Here is a 23,729-nt window from a genome sequence, read left to right as displayed (position 1 = left end):
GAGAGAAATGGGCATTCATTTATTCAGCTTGTGTTAGTAAAATAAACATTTCAGGCAAATTATTTATTGTGTAGTGATGGTATATTATACACTGTCTTATATTTAAAGATTTTAGATTTTAATAAGCTTTTAAAAAGTGGGGGTCATTGGTGAGCATTTAGAAGTTAGAGTTTAGAGTAATATTAGCGTTTTTTTATATATATATATATATATATATATATATATATATATATATATATATATATATATATATATATATATATACAATAACAATAAAAACCTGCCGAACAAATCCCAAACAACCAATCAGATTCGAGCATGCCTCTCGTTCAGCCAATAGGAAGCAGGCAGTCCCACTTCCTTAGCAACCAGTTTTTTGTTTACACTAGTAACTGTTCCGCTTCTTTAGCAACAGGTTTGGGGGCACCTGTGCATCGTGTAGTTGAAATCTGATTTCTCTTTCATAATTACTGATAATCAGAAACATGGAGAGATCCGTGGAATCACGAGATGACCAAAGGCGACAGACTGCGGTTTGCTTCAAAGCTTTTCTCTTGAAAAAAAGCACAAAAACCAACCTCAACCTGTGAGTAGTTCATATTTAACACAACAAACCCTTTTCGCTTTTGGTTTATTTTTTTTTACAGTTTGCTTTATTTGTTTGTCAATTTCCCCAATGCTGATCAATTTTGCCTAATAAAATATCCTTTTAATCCTTTCAGTGACATTTTCATAATTGGTCCCACCTACAGTATCATTATTATTTGTTGATAAATGTCCAGTGGGATTTGGGCCCTGCTTAATTTCTACTAAATATATTATAGAATCACCATCAATCTTTCAAGTTCTCATAGTGTATCAAATAGATAAAAAATCCCCCAAATAAGGGGATTTCCTACAAGGTTTTAGATTTGTATTGTTTTATTTGTACTTTATCTGCACGTGGTGGATGTCACAAATTAAAAAGATAATCATAATCATCATAACTAGCATGACTGCCTAACCTAATTATCCTAACCTAAACATCTCCAGCTATGACCACCTGGTTCGTCTGCTCATCCGAGTGATGAACGAGCGCCCCGAGAACGCGGTGGATGTGATAGAAGATCTGAGCCATGAGGTGAAGAGGAGCATGCTGCAGGAGAAGCAAAGCACACTGAAGGACACGCCGGACGCAACCTCCGCTGAGCTGCTGGCTGAACAACAGAGGGCGCTGTTTAGCCGCGGTGACGAGGGAGACCACGATGAGGTGCTCGTTAGAATTAGTTTCCCTTCAGGGCAATCACTTTTATGTGAATAGATGTTACAACAATCTATTAATAGATTGATATAAATGATTCAAACACTGATTAATAGCTATTTAAATGATAATGAGCCCAAAACCCTTTAAAAAAAAATCGAGCAAATGAGGCCACCGTTGTTTTGGCAAGTTAGAGTTGAGAGTTTCTTTGCTCAAAAACTCACTCAAACTGAAATATCTCTGTGCCTGTCAGTGACTGACAACATACACTTAAGTGTCCAACTCTTAAAAAAGGCTGTCAGGTCACCTATATACCACAAATTATGTTGTGATCGCGAGAAAACAACTCGTTAGATTGAGATAACAAGATAAAGAAGCAGTGAGATCACGAGAAAACAAGAAAGAAAGATTATAATAATGCATGACCTCTTAGAACAGAACATTGACATTCTTCCTTCGCATATCCCAGCTTTTTAGGACGCTGTGGTCAGAGCACAGGGTCAGCCATGATACAGCACCCATAGTGCAGAGAGGGTTAAGGGCCTTGCTCAAGGACCCAACAGTGGCAGCTTGGCAATACTTGAGCTTGAACCCCCAATATTCTGATCAGAGAAGCACATCTTTTTAAGCATAGGGTTCATAAAACATATAAAGCTAGTCATCTCATCTGCGCAGGTTGTATAACAGTGCAGTAGAACACATGCAGAAGCTATATTGACTGGGAAGAGATCATCTCCCAACAGAGAGCAATTCTAAGTTTGCTCCTTTGGACTCCCGGGTCATCATTTGAATTTAAGTTCTTTTTCTGTGTCACCACATTGTAGAATTATAAGGATGCTCTTATGTCACTCATCTCTCAGTCAAATCACAGGTAAAAAGCCAGAGAGCAGAGAGTTCACCTTCTGTATGCCTTAATTGTATTTATTCTAGATAGAGACACCTCTGCCCAACGTGACTGAGTTGACGTACTTCCTGGAGCAGATTGGGGTTGGTCTGGGCAGGGAGGAGATGCAGAGGATCCTTCTGGCTCTAAAGCAGCTGGTGGACATGCAGCCTTTGGAACGCTGCCGATTCTGGGGCAAAATCCTTGGTATAGAAGGGAACTATATAGTGGCTGAGGTGGAAGTCAGGGACGGTGAGGATGAAGAAGAAGAAGAAGTGGAGACCATGCATGCTAAAGAGAAAGAGGGAGAAGCTCAAGAGGAAGATGAGGTAATCAAGGTTGCTAAAGTAATTAAATTACTGGGTAAACAAAGCTAATTTTTTTGTGAATTGTTCCCAATTAGCTGGATCCATTCCCCAAGTCAAGCTTCAAGCCTCCAACAACAATCCCTAAGGAGCCTCGTCGCTCTGGTACAAACAAGTTCACCTACTTTGTGTGCAGAGAACCTGGCCTGCCCTGGGTCCGTCTTCCTGACGTCACCCCTGCTCAGATCACAGTCGCACGTAAAATCCGCAAACTTTTTACCGGGCGCCTGGATGCTCCGATCGTGAGCTATCCACCCTTCCCAGGCAATGAGGCCAACTACCTGCGTGCCCAGATCGCCCGCATCTCAGCGGGCACTCAAGTCAGTCCACTGGGTTTTTATCAGTTCAGGGAGGAGGAGGGAGAAGAGGAAGAGGAAGGTGCACGAGACAGCGTCGAAGAGAACCCTGACTTCGAGGGGATGCCCATGCAAGAGATGGCAGAGTCGCTGTCTGCATGGGTTCACCACATTCAGCACATTCTCCTGCAGGTGAGAACAATCTAAATGGGATCCTCTAAATTAACATGCTGTATCAGGTTGTTTGCTATAGCCTTAGAAGACACATCTTCTTTAGAAAGAAATCGGACTTGATCATTTTTTCCCCACCAAAATGTGATGGCAGAAGCAAATGAAACCACACCATCGGAAATAAACGTCATCATTGTGTGCTCACCAGGGTCGTTGTGCGTGGGTCAATCTGGCCGAAAAGACAGAGGACCTCCTTGAAGAAGACATGGATGAAGAGGAGAAGGAGGAAGAGCCTGATGAGCCTGAGCCTGAGGTCGGCCCGCCGCTTCTTACCCCTCTTTCTGAGGATGCAGGTGAGCTTACATGATGTGGGTGTCAGTTTCTTTCCTACCTGATCAAACACACCTTAATCTTTTGTTCTTTTCAGAGGTTAATAACACTATTCCTTGGAGTACCAGGATCTCCTCCAACCTAATCTCCCAGTATGCCATTGCTTTTGTGCGATCCAACCTGTGGCCTGGAGCCTACGCGTACGTGTGCGGCAAGTAAGACCTCCGTTTCATTTATGCATTTCTGGTCAACTGTCTTTGTCCTAATATCTACAAGAGAATTATAATGATACCGAACACACGCTTTTATATTGGAAACTGCTTTTCTATGAGCTGATTTTATAACAAATGTTTTGCAACAGGAAGTTTGAGAACATATACATCGGCTGGGGGCTGAAATTCTTGGGTGAGGGCTTTAACCCGGCCCTGCCTCCTTCCCCACAGCCTGAGTACCCCAGTGGCCCTGAGATTACAGAGGAAATTGACCCCAGTGTGCAGGAGGAAGAGGCTCTAAGGGAAGCCGAAGAGGAGAAGGAAGCCGCCCTGGAAGGCAACGATGCATTGGAGGCCGAGGATGAAGAAGAGGAGGAGGAGGAGGAAGACGAAGAAAACTAAATGAGACACACAGGGACACAAGTGAATTGAAGTCCTTTCACATGTGACTATGTTAAACTGTATGGATAAGCATTGCATCCTCTTTCCTTTGTTATTAACAGCTTTCTTCATTCTGTTTGGCCAGAGAGTTGATTTCTGTGATTTGTCTACTACACACCATCTAATACAATATCATTCCTACCTTAACAACCAAATTCCTAGGATGTATATGAACAAATTATTGCTATAATGCAGTGGTTCTCAAAGTGCAGGGCCTGCCCTCTAGTGGAAAATAAAGACATGACAGGTAGGACGCGACGATTTTTACTCATTACTTTCTTTTCGGCTTCTCCCGTTAGGGGTCGCCACAGCGGATCCTCCGCACGTTTGATTTGGCACATGTTTTACGCTGGATGCCCTTCCTAACGCAACCCTCCCCAATTTATCCGGGCTTGGGACCGGCACTAAGAGTGGCTGGGGATGGTTCCCTGACCGGGAATCGAGCGCTGCATCTTAACCACTAGACCACCAGAGGACGGCAGGATTTATATCAATTTTTTTGTATTCTTTATTATTCTTCATTTACGATTTTCATACGTTCATACACTCAAAGCAACCACAAACAAATAATTAGGTCATTAATGCAAGTAAATGAGAACAATTGTTTTTATTTAGATAGAGTACATAACACAATTACACTTTTATTCAACTTGAGGCTATTACCATTTTATCGGGTGATGGATCCCCTTCCGCTCTAAAGTGGGGAAGGGCAGAAAAAGTTTGAGGACCACTGATATAATCTGAAGTGTTTATATGAAATAAGTCTCCAGTATGAGCACCCTGTAATCTTACTGAAACAGGACAATCTTTACAAAAAAAAGGCTTAAAAATTTCTCAGTGACATTATAAGCTCTTACTAACTTCAAAATGGAGAACATGAATAAAGGCACGTACATCTCATTTTTTTAATTACTGAAAACCACGAACCATTGACTAATTGCTGTAGTGTCATGGGAATAAAAAATACAGTCATGGCAGATTTAATGCCTTACAGAGTCCAAAACTACAAGCCAACAAGTCCAACATATCAAATGTAGTAGATCAGCTTGTTCTGCAATGCTTTTTAATTTGATGCATGATGGTTTGGTTTAGGAATAAGTAAAGCAGGCCCTAGCACAGTTCTATTTCCATTCTTACCCAAGTATCTGTTATTTGGCTTGTTCACAATGTAGCTTGAACTGAATTAAATTAAATGAATACATTTATATAAAATAAAAAAAAAAGACGAAGCATATACTATGTACAGCTTTACAACAGCATGACTTAATTATTGTACATGCACAACAACATTTTTACTGCATTACTCAAAAGCAGATCTTAGTTTTTAAGAGCTTATTAATCATAATCTCGTAAAAACCATGCAACAAACTTAATTCGACCATTCCAGCTAAACAATGTGCTGTAGAAGATATTAAATAGCGAAAAGTAGTGGAAATACCAATAAATAAATAAATACTTAGCTATTAATAACTACGTATCACAATACTGCTAGTGAAGGAATGGATGTCCAGAAAGATCTGGTGATGTAAAGTAACGTTTAATTAAAAATGTTTGGTGTTACACAGTCAACTGCCTTTTTTTCCCCTAATCATGTATAGTTAATCATTTGTAAAAAACCATCACATGGAATCGAAAAGCAGTTGTCATGGCGTTCAGCTTCAAACAGACACGAAAGGTCAGCAGTCAATTACACCTCCCTCGGTGCTGTTCTGCACAGGATTGAGAACAGCTTATTAATGTAAGAAAGCAAAGAAGTGAACTGTTGTAACCTTCTGCTCATTCAGAATCAGTTTTATTCTCCACAGTATTAGCGTAGGTCGCCCTCATCCCTCTGAATGCCCTCCTTTATTCTCAGCAACATCGTGGTGTTCCACTGTTCCAGCCGTAAGATCGAGTCAAACTCCTTAACCTAAGAGGCAGAACAGACAACAGTGCACTTTTGCATTAGTCCATGATCCTGATTTGACTATTAGAATTATATGGTATCACAAGGCATTTCTGTACGAAGACAGCGCACAGAGCAGATGTTATATTTGTAGTGTAGCTCAGAAATGCCCAAACCTTTTCCTATAAAAGGGCTAAAAATAAATGTTGCAGTCTACCAACCATTATAATAAAATTAATGATTTCATAATAAAAATGTTTCTTACATAAAGCACAAAAGGTCAAAATCTGAGGTCACCACTTGGCCAACTTTGGTCCAAAGAGCTAGTTTGGGTCTAGCTTAATTTTTACACCAGAGTGCTGCTGAATGCACATATGACTTACAGCATTCTCATATGCGTCGACGTCTTGTTCCTCGTGTGCGTTAAGAAGTTTCTGGAATAAAGAAAAAAAAAAATCATAGAATCACTAATTCACATCACTAGCAAGCTCAAGCCAAGAAAACGGCATTAACGCTTTATTTCAAACGCACAAATGTAAAGAAAGAATAGTAAGGAAGAAAACGGGAAAAGGAAAGAAAAAAAAAGAAATACACAAGTAAATAAAAAAATATATATGAATAAATAAGTGAATGGGTAAAGAAACATACAAAGAAATTAATAGGAGGAAAAAAAAAGAAATAGAAAATGTTTTATGAGGAGAAAAAAAATGAAAAAGTATATACAATTATAAAAAAGTATTGGGGAAAAAAAAAAGGAAAAAGATACAATAAATACATACATAAAGAGTCTTGAAAAGTTAAGTAAGTAAATGAATAAAGAAAGAGAGAATATGAGCAAAAATCAAGGCAGATTTTAGGAGGAAAGTAAAAAAGTAAAAAATGAATTAAATCTGACATTGCATTCATAATTTATTTTAAAAAAATCCGACCTTCACGAGTTTGCACTCCCTGGAGTCCGAGAAGGCGGGAAACATCTCCTCGTATCGCTGCACGGCCAGCTAGATCAGATTTACACAATCAGTAAAAGTGTACAGAAAACGGTCACCATGGCAACAACCTACTAATAAGAAAAACGATTCACCTTGGCATTCAGTGCATCGACACAGAAGTGACACAGTGCTGCCTTGAAGAAGTGATCCTTAGCCCCATACTTCAGCAGTGTGTTGTCCATGCAGTAGGTCCCAATCTGCACACATACACATTCTTACATTTACATTTATGGTGCAGGTTGCAATTATCCAGAACTAGTCTACATCAATAAACACATTCGGATACTGGGATTTTTGTAGGTCACAGACTGAGCATGCCATATGTCTAAAACAAAAAGTTATATTTTTTGGAGGGATATAATGGATACTGTAGATGCAGAACTTCGTTGTCAATGCATAGTACAGATACACTGCAAAGAATATCTATGACTACTACTGAAGCACTGAATCTGGGGAGCCTCTACAGGAAGCCACTGGAGGGAGCAATGGGTTGGCGTTGGTAAACTTAAGAAGATTGAAAAGATTGAAAAGAAGCTGTATATACAAAACAAAACAAAACCAACACACACAAAACACCCTTTTTTGGTGTACTGAAAAAACGCACCTGCTCAAATATTTGTATCGCTTTTTGGTACTTTTCAAGCTGGGCCGCGTACATCGCCACTTTAAGAAGACACTTGTTGGCAGAGCTGCGAGGGGGAAAAAAAACAGAAATCAGGTGGACTCGGTTTGAATGCTTCACATGCATGTGTGTTGAGTAACCTTAAAGTACCTTGTAGACTCTTCTCCTTTGTAGTAATCACCAGCCTGCTCATAATGCGCAACTGCCTGCGATGGAAAAAAAAAAGGTTAGAAGATAGATCGATAACACAGTAGATACATAGACATAAAATCTTCTTCTTTCAGCTTCTCCCATTAGGGGGCGCCACAGCGGATCATCCGTCTCCATACCCCCCTGTCCTCTACATCTGCCTCTTTCAACCTGACTACCTGCATGTCTTCCCTCACCACATCCATAAACCTCCTTGGTCTTCCACTTTTCCTCCTTCCTGGTGGCTCCATCCTCAGCATTCTTCTTCTGATATACCCCATGTCCCTCCTCTGCACATGTCCAAACCATCTCAATCTCACCTCCCTCACCTTGTCTCCAAAACGTCCTACATGCGCTGTCCCTCTAATAAACTCCTTTTTAGTCCTGTCCATCGTCGTCACTCCCAACGAAAACCTCAACATCTTCAGCTCTGCTCCCTCCAGCTCCACCTCCTGTCTTTTACTCAATGCCACTGTCTCTAATCCATACAACATCGCAGGTCTCACCACAGTCCTATAAACTTTCCCTTTCACTCTCACAGATACTCTTCTATCACAAATCACTCCTGCTATCACTCTTCTCCACCCACTCCACCCTGCCTGCACTCTTTTCTTCACTTCGCTAACAGACATAAAAAGTATAAACACTACAACTCTTTTAAATGTAATCTCGCTCACCTTATTAATGTCCTGTAATTCAGACTCATAGATTTCAGCTACAGTGACATGGTGCTTTGCTGCAATGGTGAAACGTCCCTGTGGTGGAAGATGAGAGTCAAGCAAAGTAAACAATTAACACAACATGATCAGGGAGTTTCTTTACTAAATATTATGCTTTAAATTCCCATGAAAAAGTTTAAAGGATGATTTTTAAATGTTAATTCCCGTTTAACAATGCAGAGTGTGTGAAAGAAAGAAGGAAAGAAAGGAAGTAAGGAAAAAGTAAAAATAAATAAAAATTAACTCAATAAATAATCATAAATATTATATATATATATATATAATATAAAAATTTGATAATTCAAGAAATAATTAAAGTAAAGAGAAAACTAATGAATGGGGAAAATAGTTAAAAGAAAAGAAAAGAAAGAAAGGAAAGACAAATAAATAAGTGAATAACAGAAGAAAAAAAAACAATTAGCTGAGAAATAGTCAAGATAATGGACAAAGAACAAAACAATTAACATAAAATGAATGAATGAAAGGGTGAACTAAAGAAAACCAAATCAATACCAACAAACAGTAATTAAAAAAAGAAAGAAAGAAAGAACAAATAAAAAAAAGAACAGGATGGAAGAATAAGCAAACAAATACAAAAAAAAAGGCAATTCAAAATGAAAGTTGGTTAAAACGTTGTGAAGGTAAAAGTAAAAGTTTAAAAACAAACAAAAATAAATAAATAGTACAGCAAAGAAAATGAGAAAAAGAAAAGAAACAAAGAGGTCTAGAAAAAAACAACAACCAATAAATAAATAAATAAATCGATTTGGTTTTATAAGATGAAAAGAGAAAGAATGCCAGTGCTGTTATTACTGTGTGTATCTAACGCTATAAGCAACAAACAGGTTTAACTCCTCGACCTCTCGTTCCTTACCATATCTGTGTAAATATCTATGGCTCGACTCAGACACTTGATGGCATCTGAGAAAGAAAGACACACCGTTATACAGGAAACATTTCACACCTTTAAATAAAATGTCTTTCAAAGCAAGGAAAGAAACCGACCTTGTGGATCAGTCTTTCTGTACGCATTTCCAGCGTCGACGAAGCTGACAGCGGCGTTGTGCTTGTTTTGTGTTTTCAAGTGCACTTTTGCAGTTTTGCAGAACGCATCCCCTGCAGCTGAAAAAAAAAAACCCACATATATTGTAAGCAAAATGCTTGACGTGGATTTTAACAACTAAAAACTCCCAAATGAGGCGATGTAGCTGGAGACATACCGCGCCAGTTCTTGGCCATCTTGAACATATTCGCAGCCTTCGTGTACATGTCACAGGCTTCCTCTGCCTTGGAAGAATTTCTAAAAAATACAATTAAAATGCTGGTTATAAAGCACTGGGTTTGTGCAGAGTCTTGTGTTAAGTGTTAACAGGTCAATAACTCTATTTTTATAATTCTATTTATGACCTGGAATTAACAAATACACAAAGACTGAATTGGGGAAGTGGGAGCTCAGATGCTGGACTTCCCAGCACCACCAAGCTGCCACTCATGAGCCCTTGCACAAGACCCTTAACTGCTCAGTTGTATAAATGAGATAAGCGCAAGTCTGTAAATGAAAATGTAAATGCTGTAAAGGTCTGATTACTAAGTATCTATTCCAGTTAATCATTTTTAAAGAATTGCTTTGTTTACTTTGCATAACTGAGTTGTACGTTTAAAATGACCTCATCAGTCAATATCAGAATATAATAATAAAAAGAAAACGCAGCTGTTGAACGCTTTGGATAATGCAATTTCCTGTAACACGTGACTTGTGGGTAAATATTGTGGTGATTGATATGACTGATATTTTCCATTCATAAGTCTTCGGTAAATGCTTTATCCTTAACCAGGGTTATCTAGGGGCCAATCACATAGCCATGGGAAGGTTTTGGGTGAGTGGAAATCCAGAATAGTTTTCTACTATAATGAATAACCGAGTATAATAAGAAATCTCAAAAAATGTAAGAATCAATGTGACATATGCTGAACTATTACACTATATGATTTTTATTTCAGTGGGATTTTATAGCTATTTTTTATAGCACAATAATCGATCTGCACACTATATATATATATATATATATATATATATATATATATATATGGTATAATTTTGTTTATATAGGATACATAAATGAGCAAGAACCAGGTTTACAAAACCAGTCCACTTACCCTAAAAACGTCCCAAATAACGATCCAGACATTCTCATGTTCTTGTCCGCTTCAGCGACCAGAGCCATTGCTTCCTTTTCTTTCCCAGAATGATCCATTTTTATCCTCTAACCTGCGTAGTGTCTCTGGCAAACTTGTGCGACCAGCCTCTGCTCTTCCTCCTCTACTTCTACTCGTCACAGCTGCTTTGTTGTTTTCCACACGTCAGAGGAACCGGAAATAAATTCTAGCTGACGCAGAAAACTGGGGACCGTCGCAAAAAAATAAGTACCTTTCAACCAGAAAATTTCTGATCAAGGCTGATCTTCTACACCTAAGTTATACAAAGTAATAAACAGCACCATGATACGGTATAAGGTGCTGTCTAAAGAGTATTCTAAATGTAAAAACACACGTGTATGAACACACACCGTGCGTTACTTTTCGTTTTTCTTCTTGTCATATAATTGATACCGCTCCCCTGAGAGCAACCGCGGGAAGCATTTCCAGTGTCGAGGTCGCAAAATGTGAAAGGGGCCCTTTTTGGATTTGTGTAATGTTGGTAAACTTTACAGTTTAGGCATTGATGTTGTTTTTTTTAACGCCGAATTTCGAACGTGATAGCAATACGCATTTGACGTGGCCGTGCTGGAGCGTGACGCAGGGACGTACGCTTGTCGTGTGCAACTGGCGCGTGAGGTGTTGGATGATTTCAGTGCTGCATGTTATCCCTGGAAGAACATTGCAGTAAAGTTCTATACAATAAAACATGACTTTATACTTCTAAAAGCATGAAGTTAACATGAAACACACACTGGATTTGTATGAACACAGTCACACAGTCAGTGTTGGGTCTGGAATTAACAATATACTGTATGCATAAAACACCAGTCATTCATTCTGTTTTGGTAAGAACCTCGTCATGGTTGTGATAAGTGTGAGAAATTCGTCTGTGGACTCTAAATACAGTTAACTTCTTGTTTCTCTTCTAGCAAACCAAAATAAACTCACCCTCATGGAGTTCCCAGGTCGAAGGCGGCCTAGTCTTGGCACTCCGACCCTGAGGAGAAGAATGGATCGCATGGTCCCTTTCTCAGAACGTCGGACATCCAAAGTGTGGGACCACTACACCCAGCTTAGTATACATCGAGTTGAGTGTAACCACTGCAAGAGGCAGCTGTCCTTTCACAACAGCACCACCTCGATGAGAGAGCACTTGGGACGGAAACACAGCATTCGTGACGGAGCGGTCCCACCTCCGAACACAGCCGATGTCCCGAACCCGTCCGGGTTGCATCAACACCTGGCTGAGTCCACTTTACTTAATAACAGGTTCCCAACATCTAACGCGGCAGCAGACGTGCCTACAGGGTCTTTTCAGCCGGTAGTACCTGTTATTGTTAAAGAGGAGCAGCATGAGGAACTATCAGTCGAGGCAGGTGAGGCCAAACATAACTGCACGACATTTGTGCCTGGATCCGCAGGAGGAGTAGGCACGTCAAATGCTAATTCACTTCCCAGCCAGGACTTGGAACAAAATTACAGGTTTTCTCCAGATGACCTTCACACCACGCTCAACAACAGTGTCGGCAGCAACAACAATGGCAATAGGATTTGCAGTGATAAGCGAGCTGGACTTTTCACAGATCTTATCTTGGAAATGGTTTATAGGGACCTGCAACCTTTCTCAGTGGTAGGAGAGAGAGGATTTAAGCTCTTGCTTAGTTGCCTTGAACCAAATTATCCCATTCCATCACCTTCTTTGCTTGGGAATCTTTTGTGGGATCGATACCACAATTTCAAGCAATGCCTTCAGCAGCATCTTCGAACTGGCCTTGCTCCCCGCTGTCTGGCCATTTGCACTGAACACTGGCGCTCTGTGGAAGGGTGTGGGGTTGAGGGAAGTGGCCAGTTCTACCTCACAGTCAGTGCACATTTTGTTGACTCTAACTGGCAGCTGGCCCGCTGTGTTTTAGATACTCGTCCAATACCAGAATACAAAGGCAACACCAACAACAGTGGGCCTTCTAAGTTTGCATACATATTAAAAGCCGTTCTGTCAGAATTCCACCTTCCTGAGAGTTATGTGTTCTGTGTTGTTTATGACACTCCCTGGGGTATGGAGTGCAGGCGGCAGGGAAGCATGACACTTGATCAGGACTATCAGCAGCAATTTCCTGGACCCAGTCATGCTCCTATGCAGTCACTTCCAGAGGGCTGGGAACCAATTCTTTGTGCAGGGGAGGCTCTCAAAATCTGTGTCCAAGAGGGACTTTATGTAGAGACAGTCAGACAGGCGCTTGCGGATGCTCGGGGCATTGTTCTGCACTTCCAACATAATGTTAACGCTGCAGCAGCTCTAAATCAGAAAGCAGAGGCTGCCAATAAAGGTGCAGCACGGCTGGTTCTGGATGACCCAGGACGCTGGGCCACAGCCATTGACATGTGTGAAAGACTGTTGAAGCTTAAATGGGTAGTTAGCTCGGTGCTGGAAGAGCAAAAGGCTGCACCTAATTTGGCTGATCATCAGTGGCGTTTATTACACGAATTAGTGCCGGTGCTAAGAACTGTACGCATTGCAGCAGCTTTCCTGAGCGAGGACATCAATGCTTCGATTTCTTCTTTAATGCCATGTCTTCAAGGTGTGTCTCGAATTCTGGGGCAGAACATGGCCGAGTGCAGGTGCCCCGTGGTCAGGGGCGTCATGGAAAGGATCCGTGCTGGAATGGAGAAGCGATGGAGACTGAGTGACGAGGAATCTTTGCTTGACAGTCCTGCTGTACTGTCATCATTCCTGGACCCGAGATTTAAGGAGATGCGATTTCTCAGCCCGCATGCCCGCAGTAAGCTGCATGACAAAGTCAAAGAGCTGTTATCTGTTCAGGCTTACAGAGACGACATCGAGGTGGACCAAGATATAGACCGGGGTTTGGAAGTGAGAGAGAATGAGACCGCAGTGGAACCCGCTGTTTTGGGATTGGATGACCAATTGCCAATCCCCGCAGTAGCATCATTGGATTCCCCCGAGTCATGTGCCTCATGCGCAGAAGAAGGTGACGGCATCGAACTTCAGCAGAATGAGAATTTTGGAGCTGTCTCATCTCCAGAACACATGAATGAAAATATTATTGTGACTTCACCTTCCAAAGCTATGACTGGGCGTAAAAATCCAGCGAACGTGGCTGGACTGTCATCTGCACTAACATGTGATAAGCAGCTCACCCCTCAAATGCGAATAACGCCTGTTCCTCAAAGCATGTATGACCTCCTTCTAGGAGAGGATCCTACTGAACGAATGCCTGAAATCCAGCAGCAGCTGGAGAATTACATAGCAGAGCCTCTGTGCAAGCGTAGCCTTTCGCCTCTTTACTGGTGGCGTAACAAAGAGCACCGTTTTCCCGCAGTGGCCCGACTGGCACGAAAATATCTTTCCATCCCAGCTACTGCTATTCCTGCTGATCGTGCTTTTGCACCAAGGGAATCGCCTGTGGCCCACAGGAGAGCCATGCTAGGGCCCAAACATCTTGACCAAGTATTGTTTCTTCATCAGAACTGTGATTATGTAGAACAGCTTAAGGGTGGACTTTCAGGACACAGAGAGAGTGAACGTAACAGTAATCTGAGTGGGAACCAAAGTAGGGACAGTCTGTATCAGACTTTAGTGTCCTATGATAATAAGGTTTAAGTTGAAGAATAGTGGCGATTGCTGACACCAATCTCTCAATGCACTCTTGTAATACTGAATTGTATAAAATGTATTGAAATCAGTACTTTAAGTCTTTATTTTTATCAAATATTAAAAATTAGCTTTTTGGGGTTTGTCATTGTAAAAACCCGATCAATAAGCATTGACTATTTTTGACAGTTTAACAGTTGTGCAGCTACTAAAACCTATTTACAATAGCCACCAAAATTGTCATCGCAGATTCGAAATAATGCCTATCCATATACCGTGGAAGTAAAATTATTACACTACCTTTTTTTTATTTAGTGTTTGGACTCTGGGAGTTCTGGAGAACGCTCTAGACATTGTCCAGGAACTCTGGGGTATTCGATGTTATGCTAAATGTTATGTGCCTGCTCAATACCATGTAAGTGATATGTGTTCAGTTACAGGGTACAGTCCTGGTGTATTTTTAATTCAAATGATCATTACTCAAGTTTTAAATGTGTGATAAAAAAAAAAAAAAAAAAAGTATTGCCAACTTCATGCATGCCTTATAACAGTTCTTGTTTATTCCATGTACAAAATGACATGTTTTGTAACTTAAATGTAACAGCTGATCAAGATGTAATCCATAAACTGCATGTCAAATTAAAGCTTGTAACAAACAAGTTTCAGGTGCAACTACTGTCATGGCAGGGAACAGCTATTGGATATCACATGTGGGTGTGTAAAGAGCTGTTCGTGAATTGATGTTTCAGCAGGCACTTTATTTTTACTCGAAACAGTGAAAAATTCAAGCTAAGATTTTGTTTTTAATGTTGTAACAAAAAGTATAAAGAACTGGTATTGAACAACAGTAAATTTTTCCCTTTAGTTTTATGACTTGGATATTTGAACAAAAACAGATCCTTTCATATTATGTTAATAACATGCCATTTTAAAAGTATTTTTTGATGGATCGTATGGTGACAGGTCTTTCAAACTCTGGTCTAACTCCAACTGACCTCTAACTTGTCTGATTGTTGACCTTGCTTCCAGTCCATATTAGTCCCTACTATTAAAACGTCTTACTCTCCTGCTGCTGATGGGCTTTCATGTGAGCACTGAGACTCCTTGTTTTATGAAAACCCCTGAAACATGCACATACAGAGGTAATGTGTATATAATTAACTTTATGAAAACAAAAGAAAATATATAATAGAACGGGAAATGTCTATCATAATGTATATTTCCTGACCTGCCACACTCCTCACAGGTATATTCCCAGTTTTTGGTAGAATGGCCAATGAGCTTTCCCTTTGGTGTGTTTAAAGATTTCTTGCCTCCAGTTTTATCACCATACTGCTCGACTGTGGCTCGGCGGAACTCCTAAAACGCAAGGTTTTAAAGAATTTATTAAAGAATGCTTCAATTAGACCATACTCTATACATACACACACACAAACTACATCACCAAAAGTTTGTGGACACCCGACTAAGATTTACATGCTTTTTGAACACCCTTTTCCCCCATTAAGTGGAATAATATAATATACAGTATATAGTAAAAAGGGTGCTAGTAAAGTCAGATACTGAGGTAGGTGATGTGAGGAGGCCTTGGGTGCAGTCAGCATTCTGTTCAGAAAGGGGTTGAGGTCAGAGCTCTATAGCAAGATCTTCTACAGCAACCCATCTCTCTCCAAGTCATCATCTCCAAGTTTCTCCTAATGAAGTCAAATTTCATGCGACCGGATCCTAAAACATCCTATTCAATTGTGTGCCTCCAACATGGTAGTAACAATTTTGCAAATGAACACTGGCTGGAAAAGTCATGTCCTAATACTTTTGTCCATATAGTGTATGTACCTAAATAAAAACACGTTGTAAACGTACAGGATTCTTTCCAGCATCCCCAGCCTTTTTTATTGCTCGCCAATGCTGCTTGAACTTCTTCACCTTCTTCATGGCATAATAATACTCCACACACTGAGCCACCGATTTGGTCTGCAACTATAAGAAAAAATACATTACCGTGAAAGTTGCTACACCAGGTTTATGGCCTTTTGATGGTCTTACCACTTGATGAATTAACTGAAAATCTTTGGTTTGCTTGAGCAGAGGTTTCTGGTAAAGTCTCCTCTCCTGAGCAGTCCAGTGGTCGGATCCTGGTGTTTAAAGTTTAGTATGAGAGATGACAGATGAAACTACAGAGCTCTAGAAAATACTTCGGAAACCTTGTATGTATTTTAATACCTGTGTAGTGATAGTCACTTAGTGGGTGGCATAAAGTCCGATAATCTCCTCTAACTAAGAGCAAATCCAGTGCAGCCTAGTACAAAATAAAGTTAATTTAACCTTTAAGGCTGGCTAATATGACTTTAATGCCTTTATTACACTTACTAAAATGTCTCCTTGGACTTCATGTAGACAGTGAAGTGCAAGCTCGGTGTTTGTACCTCCTCCTGGTAGCACACTTGAACAGCACATGGCTAAGAATTCTGTAACTGTGGCACAAATTTGGACGCTATCTCAGTTCTCAATACTGCTGCTGAACAAAAAAAAGTACTTAATGCAGCTTCGAGAATAGATTCTCCTGAGAACAGTGCGAGAGAAATAAACCTTTCTGCTGTGTGTTGGGATTACTGGGCAGGTCTCCCCATGGAGCCCAGGTGAGATCCGCAGGGTGCTCATCATACAGAATAAGCAATGGATTGCGCAACGGAGGGATCTCAGCCTGGAAACGGGAACCCACGTTGATCTTGCTATAAAAAAATAAAATAAAATAAAAAAGGCTAAATAATATGTGGTGGGAGATTGAGTGACGAAAACCATCAGAGATTATAGAAATGATATAACTCACGGTTCTATGTTGGTGACTGTATTGTCTAATGTTAAAGAGATCCCATCTTTACCATCTGGAGAGAAGTCAGCAGGTAAGAATTAAACTTTTTGTTGAGAATTAAACTATTGAGATTTAGGATACTATTGAGAAACAAACACCACCTTTGATATTAGTTACCCACCCAGGAAAGAGGAATAGATGTTAGGTGGGGGAAAACTGGGCTGGCACTGGGGTAGAGTGTTGAAATAGAGCCCTGTTCCTGTGCGTAGAGGGCTTAGCATTGGAGGAGGCGTGTAGGGAGGTGGATCAAAGTTCAGCAGGTGGTCGGCGAGGTAGATGGGTGAACGTAGCTGACTCGGGTAACCTCCTGCTACTTGGACAGGTGTGATCAAGTTCTGAAGATGACCAGGATGACGAGACTTCTTGACATTGTGCTGCTTATCGATCTGCAGGGAGATCAATTAGTGTGTACACTGTGCGAACACTGTTGTACAGTAATAAAGCAATAATTAAAAAAATGGAAATAATGTTAGGTAAATCAATGAATTTTATTTGCCCTACCCAACACTAGAAGTCGAGCAATATATTTGTTGTTTGCTTGAACTGTCAGCTATCATCAAAAATCCGTAACGTTACTTTGTCCAGGTTTCCTTATATGGTACAAGAGTGGCCTCTAGAGGCGAATCACTGACATCATGTGATGTTTATTTAAATGTTTTATTTTCTTGTTTATTTTGGATGTGACTGTTTTTATTTGTGTTTTCTTTCCCTTTGAATGCATGTATTTTATTTTCTTCAATATTTATTAATTCATATTTATTTCATTTAACATTTTCATGAATCAGTACTGTTTTTTTTATTTTTGTAATAAAGTTACTGAATACTATTTTATACAAAGTGTTCTAAAAATCCACTAATCGGTCGACCTTTACCCAACACCATTCAAAATAAACCAAATATTATGGTAGAAGTATAGATGTTTTACTGTAGGATCAGAGGTTTTGCTGAATGTAGCTTCTTTGCTTAAGACAGGAACAGAAACTGGGATGACTAGGGGGGATTGTTGGACTTCTCGGTCTGCCTGGTAGCAAAAACCAGCCATGCCCACTCCCCCAAACTGTCACAGAAAAAATATCAAATTAACTGGATATCTGTAGAAACGTTACACAGCAATAAAAGGAACATTTCACACCAAAGCGCCCTCTGCTTCATAGTATGAGAGAAATTATCTAAGACTGTAGTAAGAAAAAGACCTCACCTTTGGTGTGGAGATTGGGTCCATTAAAAGCTGATCTATTTTGCAGGAGGTTGTTGGAACTTGAGGACATGAAGGTGAGAACTGTTCATGCTTCCTAGGTGGGTATTTTAGATAGATCCTGAGAAAAAAACAAACCAATTCAGTGTAGTCAGTCAATTTTCTGTGAACCTATAATATATATGAGCCTATATTTTCAGCCTATTTTCCCTTAACGCTAAAATAGATCTGTGTATAATATTCAAATATTATTCACATAAAGATCAAAGGTTAAATCATTCAATCTTACTATCCCTATAAGACACAAATCCTGACCTTTCACCAGACTCTTTTCCTTTTCTTGCCTTTGCAGTAGCACTTCCTCCCTGTGCATTGATGGACAAATAAATCTACACAGAATTTTCCACTTTTCATTATGAGCTATAAACTCTGCATATGCACTTGGAATTATTAGCACTTTTCATGAGAATAGACAAAAATCACAGAAATATGCCACAGGAACAGTATTTTAAGATCAGGTTTAATCCCTGAACCCTAAAGCTGTAGCATGACAACTATGTTGTGTATGCAATTGCAATACCTTGAGTGTGTCAGCGGGGGCAGTCTTTTTACTAAAGGATGCCATTGCTACCTGGCTGGGGGAAACAAGGTCAGCGGTGCAGGCTCTGGGCCGTCTTTGAGTTGTGGGTTTGGGAGAAGGTAGAGGAGGAGTGGGAATATTAGCAGGCTTCAAGATATTCTGTAGTCTCTTCTTCTTGGTCTTGGTTGCAGGTGATAGAGGAGGAATGATGGGTTCTATCTGATGTGCTGATGAACCAACAATATTTAATTTTGTGCATGATGCAACTCCCCTCATGAGAGGCACCTGCTGATTATTCTGAGGTTCATGTGGACGCATGCTGAGCTTCAACAAATCTGCCTGACTGTTTCTGGTGTAAGCAGAAGATGCCTGACTTCCCATTCTCATTCCAATACCCTTCTTGTTGGGTTGCCTGGTCGGTGCCTCTTTCTGTGCTTGGAAGTTTGTTAGAAAAAAATCAGAGTTACATTCCCAAGTATGGACAGTTTCTGGTTCTTCAGGGCCCAGCACACTACCCCCAAGAATTGCGGTTGATGCCCACTGGTTCGTCTTCTCCGTACCATGAGATTCTGACACTCCAACTGCACTGTCAAAACTGCAGGAAGCACCATCTGCTGTTAGGCTCCAAGACTGAGGGATCTCAGAAAGTTTTACTTTCGATAAGTTGGAGTCTTGTGGGTTGCAGCTGAAATTGGGATTTCCTGACAATGTGTAGTTGGTGTAACTGGTTCCACACCCAGTGTAACCCTCAAACTGAAAGGCGGAACGAGGTTTGGTTGGAAATAAGTAAGAATGGAAGTCAGTTGAGGTTGATGCACCATCTTTCACTGCAGGAAGCGTAGGAGGCTCCAACAGAGGTGGGCATGTTTGGGTGTTTATACTGCTGCTTTGGGTGAATGAAGGGAGGAGGGATGCACCATGTTGTGTGGCACAATGTCGTTGGAGTGATTTATAGCCACAATACATCTTCTGGCAGCCAACATGAGAGCAACGATAATCCTTCTTCTTTTTGTGAGTCAGCATGTGGCCAATGCTATAGAAAATGACAAGTAGTGTTAAGTTAAAAGCTCTGATTAATTTTTGTTTAGCTATACATGATAGTTAGCTCCACTCACAGCAGATCGTGACGTTTACATTTTTTCTGGCAGACATTACAGGCGTGAGATCTCTCCGGTTGGTGGGTAAGCAAGTGCCTGTTGAGAGTGTACCTGGTCTCAAAAACCTTACTGCACTTTGAACACTTGTGTGTCGCAACTTTGCCCCTCTGCATTCCCTCTGTAGAAAAGAATTCGCTTCTGTCAAAAGCTTTCACTAAAAAAGGTCTACCTGTTTTCCAAATAAGACACAGACAAAGGTCAGAGATGAAACGTGCAGTTAGTAATTTTATCAAATGTTAGCTTAAGCTAGATGGTTTTTAAAATATACACAAAAAGACACAAAGAGATAGCTACTGGATTTCATCATATTTCATCTTATGCTGCCAATTTTATTCTCTCTCTCTCTCTCTCTCTCTCTCTCTCTCTCTCTCTCTCTCACACACATTTTATATATATATATATATATATATATATATATATATATATATATATATATATATATATATATATATATATATATATATATATATACAGTACAGACCAAAAGTTTGAACACACCTCATTCAAAGAGTTTCCTTTATTTTCATGACAATGAAAATTGTAGATTCACACTGAAGGCATCAAAACTATGAATTAACACATGTGGAATTATATATGGAATTATATACATAACAAAAATGTGTGAAACAACTGAAAAATGTCATATTCTAGGTTCTTCAAAGTAGCCACCTTTTGCTTTGATTACTGCTTTGCACACTCTTGGCATTCTCTTGATGAGCTTCAAGAGGTAGTCACCTGAAATGGTCTTCCAACAGTCTTGAAGGAGTTCCCCGAGAGATGCTTGGCACTTGTTGGCCCTTTTGCCTTCACTCTGAGGTCCAGCTCACCCCTAAACCATCTCGATTGGGTTCAGGTCCGGTGACTGTGGAGGCCAGGTCATCTGGCGCAGCACCCCATCACTCTCCTTCTTGGTCAAATAGACCTTGATGCCTTCAGTGTGACTACAATTTTCATAGTCATGAAAATAAAGAAAACTCTTTGAATGAGAAGGTGTGTCCAAACTTTTGGTCTGTACTGTATATATATATATATATATATATATATATATATATATATATATATATATATATATATATATATATATATATGCTGGTTTCCTGTTCATATTTCATTTCAGATAAATCCATGATAAAGCCCTGTTACCTCAATGGAGTGAATACCGCATGGTACAACCCAATTTATTTGCATTTATCCTCTTCAAATGCAAAATTAATGTTTGTGAAAACACATGGGAACTGTGGGAAACTTGATGTGTCGGTTTAACTGACAAGCAGATTGAAGTTTTTGTTTAAATAGACAAAATAGATTTTTAAGATGTTGGACAGAAAAAAAATAAACGAATTTATTAGAGGAAGTGCGCATTGAGATGGTTTGGACATGCGCAGAGGAGGTACATGGGGTATATCGGTAGGAGAGTGCTGAGGATGGAGCCACCAGTAAGGAGGAAAAGAGGAAGGCCAAAGAGGAGGTTTATGGATGTGTGTGAATGAAGACATGCAGGTGGTTGATATAAAAGAGGCAGATGTAGAGGACAGAGTAGTATGGAGACGGATGATACGCTGTGGCGACCCCTAAAGGGAGCAGCCAAAAATTAACCAGCCAAAATAGCTAAAACATGTATACTATAGCTAGCTAATGAGTGCTATTGAGTAGCTAAGAGTGTCAATATTTTAGTTCAATTGGCAAAAAAAAGTAAATCAAATAAATAAATAAATAAAAAATTGAGTAAAATTAAATGGTTAAATATGTGGAGTTGGGCTGCAACAACTAATTTCGTTGTTAAATTCGTTGTCAACGAATGCCGTCTTCGATTATTTGGGCTGCTTAAGTTACGAGTTATCATGACTGCAAGATAACACAGCCACTTGCGAAAATGGCACAGAGTACAGGGTCAACTGGCAGCAGGAAAAAGTGTACGTCCCAAGTCATCCAAGCCATCAATATTTTATATTAATGTGATACAAACGCACACGATTTGGCCAATCTAATGTTAATTCTGAGTAGTATTACACCCCTCATATCTCTAAAGAGACTTTATTGATCAGATTTATAAAAAAATTAAAAAAGATACCGCTTTATGCTCCTCTCCGAAAACAGTTGAGACGTGCTGTGGGCGGAGCTAAAAAGTCACACGAATGAACAGCATTTGCGTTCAGATTGTCTGTGAGCTGTGACTGCTATAAATATAACAGCAACAACAACTTTATAGTCTTAAATTAACTATGGCTTACAATCTGATCCAGTCGTACAAATCTGATCCAGAATCGGATCAGAAATTAAACATCAAGAACAGCAGGAGCAACGACTTCAGCAGGACGTGTCTATATGGTAAAATAACAAGCTCATCTTCCCTCACATCCAAAATAAAATTATTCTCGAGCAAGTCCTGTGCATCTCTACTGATGACTGAATGGAGAAATGGCCATACAAGGAATTCGGTCCTTCATGACGTCATGAATGGTAATACTAAAAAAAAAAAAAAAAACTTTCCAGAAGTTATACAAACCCAGGAGTGTATTTGCCACAGAAATACCCCATCATACACCCAAATCTTTTTTTGTTGTTTTTTACTTTGACAATGTTTAGCATGAGAATCCAACACTTTAAACAGTGAAAACAATTCAACATGCATGAAATAGCATTAGACCTCAGCTTTAAGTCTCCAAGAACAATAAAAACTCCTTACCAGTGTTAGTGCTCACTTCACACTCAGTGTCCACCCACAGCTGCTGTTGTTGGGCTGGAAGGGAGGCAAGTGATGGAGTCAAGGGACTGATCACAATCACACCATCGGGAAGGTTTTCACTTTCAGAAAGCAGAGGCAGATTTATATCTGAAGACTCCATGACCTCCATAACAGCATACCGACTCGAGCTCGATTTATTTTTTAGCAGCCATACTGCAACAACATTAGCATATAGAAAATATCAGTAAGCACAAGCTCCAAAGGTTGTGAGTTCAAATCCCAGCCACACTAAGTTGCCATTTCTGGGCCCCTGAGCAAGGCCCTTAGATATGCTTAGTTGTATGAATGTGATAATTGTTAGTCGCTCTGGAAAACTGCGTCTGCTAAAATGGCATTAATGTAAATTCATTGATTTGGAAATGTTTTGCTAGCGCTATTAGCCGAATTGGCTAGTTTAGACATGAACTTGTTTACAAAAGGGAGTAAAAGCCTGTAATTAAATATTACCCTTTCATTATTTTATTATTGCAATTTTGCAGATAAATTATGCATAGCTAGAGCATTGTGGATTTTATACCCACCTTCAAAATCAATCAAGATCCCGGGCTGTGCTGAGAGTGGAGAGGTGTGGCAGTGAATTGAGCACTAGCATACTAGCGTACTAAACAGTATGAAACAGAAAGATTTGAAGGAGGCATGTTATTACAAACTCAGCACATATGAAACTGCACTTGTGGTTGACAAATCTACATGGACATCTGACTTCTTCAGCCATATGTGTTTCCTCCACAAAGTTTGCACAAAGTTACAGGCACACAATTGTATTGGATGCCTGTGAGAAACCACAAGTTTGGGGTATCCTATACAATTGTGTACCATTGTGCCTCTTAGGGTTACACCATATAAGCTTTTTTTTTCTGAATAAAATTTTATTTTAAAATGTGTTTGAAATAATCACGTGTGCTTTAGTAAAAAATGTGTAAATGTGACCCTAAAAGCATAAAGTTGCTTGTTAAAATATTTAATACCTGTGCATACTATTTATAGAACAATATGTATAATTTAACTAGTGGTGTGTGAAGCTT

The 23,729-nt window shown here is 39.8% G+C and overlaps 4 protein-coding genes across 10 annotated transcripts; 2 read left to right on the top strand and 2 right to left on the bottom strand.

Moving 5' to 3' along the window:
• Positions 1-384: 384 nt before the first annotated feature.
• On the top strand, positions 385-4,196 carry rsph4a (radial spoke head component 4A). Its single transcript, XM_083532154.1, has 7 exons — positions 385-586; positions 1,033-1,249; positions 2,171-2,452; positions 2,527-2,976; positions 3,164-3,308; positions 3,383-3,500; positions 3,647-4,196. The coding sequence occupies exons 1-7, from the start codon at positions 486-488 to the stop codon at positions 3,897-3,899; spliced, it is 1,566 nt and encodes a 521-aa protein (XP_083388280.1). The 5' UTR covers positions 385-485; the 3' UTR covers positions 3,900-4,196.
• A 1,260-nt stretch (positions 4,197-5,456) lies between these two features.
• Positions 5,457-10,722, bottom strand: napaa (N-ethylmaleimide-sensitive factor attachment protein, alpha a). Its single transcript, XM_083531032.1, has 11 exons — positions 10,500-10,722; positions 9,563-9,642; positions 9,348-9,464; positions 9,217-9,263; positions 8,301-8,378; positions 7,585-7,640; positions 7,417-7,501; positions 6,905-7,009; positions 6,753-6,821; positions 6,207-6,257; positions 5,457-5,847 (listed from the first exon to the last, which is right to left on the bottom strand). Exons 1-11 carry the CDS (start codon positions 10,595-10,597, stop codon positions 5,746-5,748), a joined length of 888 nt encoding a protein of 295 aa, XP_083387158.1. The 5' UTR covers positions 10,598-10,722; the 3' UTR covers positions 5,457-5,745.
• Positions 10,723-10,856: 134 nt separating this feature from the next.
• Positions 10,857-14,813, top strand: zbed4l2 (zinc finger BED-type containing 4-like 2). 2 transcript variants are annotated; one of them, XM_083531029.1, is made up of 2 exons: positions 10,857-11,058; positions 11,471-14,813. In XM_083531029.1, exon 2 carries the CDS (start codon positions 11,494-11,496, stop codon positions 14,161-14,163), a length of 2,670 nt encoding a protein of 889 aa, XP_083387155.1. In that variant the 5' UTR covers positions 10,857-11,058; positions 11,471-11,493; the 3' UTR covers positions 14,164-14,813. The 2 variants fall into 2 exon arrangements, with proteins under 2 accessions (XP_083387155.1, XP_083387154.1); XM_083531028.1 differs by having other exon boundaries at positions 10,857-11,386.
• On the bottom strand, positions 14,630-23,159 carry znf541 (zinc finger protein 541). Of its 6 annotated transcripts, XM_083531024.1 has the most exons (15): positions 22,645-23,159; positions 19,917-20,076; positions 18,802-19,834; positions 18,537-18,610; positions 18,225-18,342; positions 17,952-18,083; positions 17,148-17,412; positions 16,985-17,039; positions 16,744-16,886; positions 16,525-16,628; positions 16,378-16,453; positions 16,201-16,289; positions 16,018-16,134; positions 15,383-15,513; positions 14,630-15,275 (listed from the first exon to the last, which is right to left on the bottom strand). In XM_083531024.1, exons 1-15 carry the CDS (start codon positions 22,811-22,813, stop codon positions 15,203-15,205), a joined length of 2,739 nt encoding a protein of 912 aa, XP_083387150.1. In that variant the 5' UTR covers positions 22,814-23,159; the 3' UTR covers positions 14,630-15,202. The 6 variants fall into 6 exon arrangements, with proteins under 6 accessions (XP_083387150.1, XP_083387147.1, XP_083387148.1 ...); XM_083531021.1 differs by having other exon boundaries at positions 14,630-15,513; XM_083531022.1 differs by having other exon boundaries at positions 14,630-15,513; positions 18,537-18,586.
• Positions 23,160-23,729: the final 570 nt, after the last annotated feature.

The sequence above is a fragment of the Silurus aristotelis genome (genome assembly GCF_946808225.1).
Source record: "Silurus aristotelis genome assembly, chromosome: 26".
In the NCBI taxonomy this organism is placed as follows: domain Eukaryota; kingdom Metazoa; phylum Chordata; class Actinopteri; order Siluriformes; family Siluridae; genus Silurus; species Silurus aristotelis.
The sequence above is the reverse complement of the archived record's forward strand: the minus strand, read 5'-3'. Positions and strand labels throughout refer to the sequence as shown.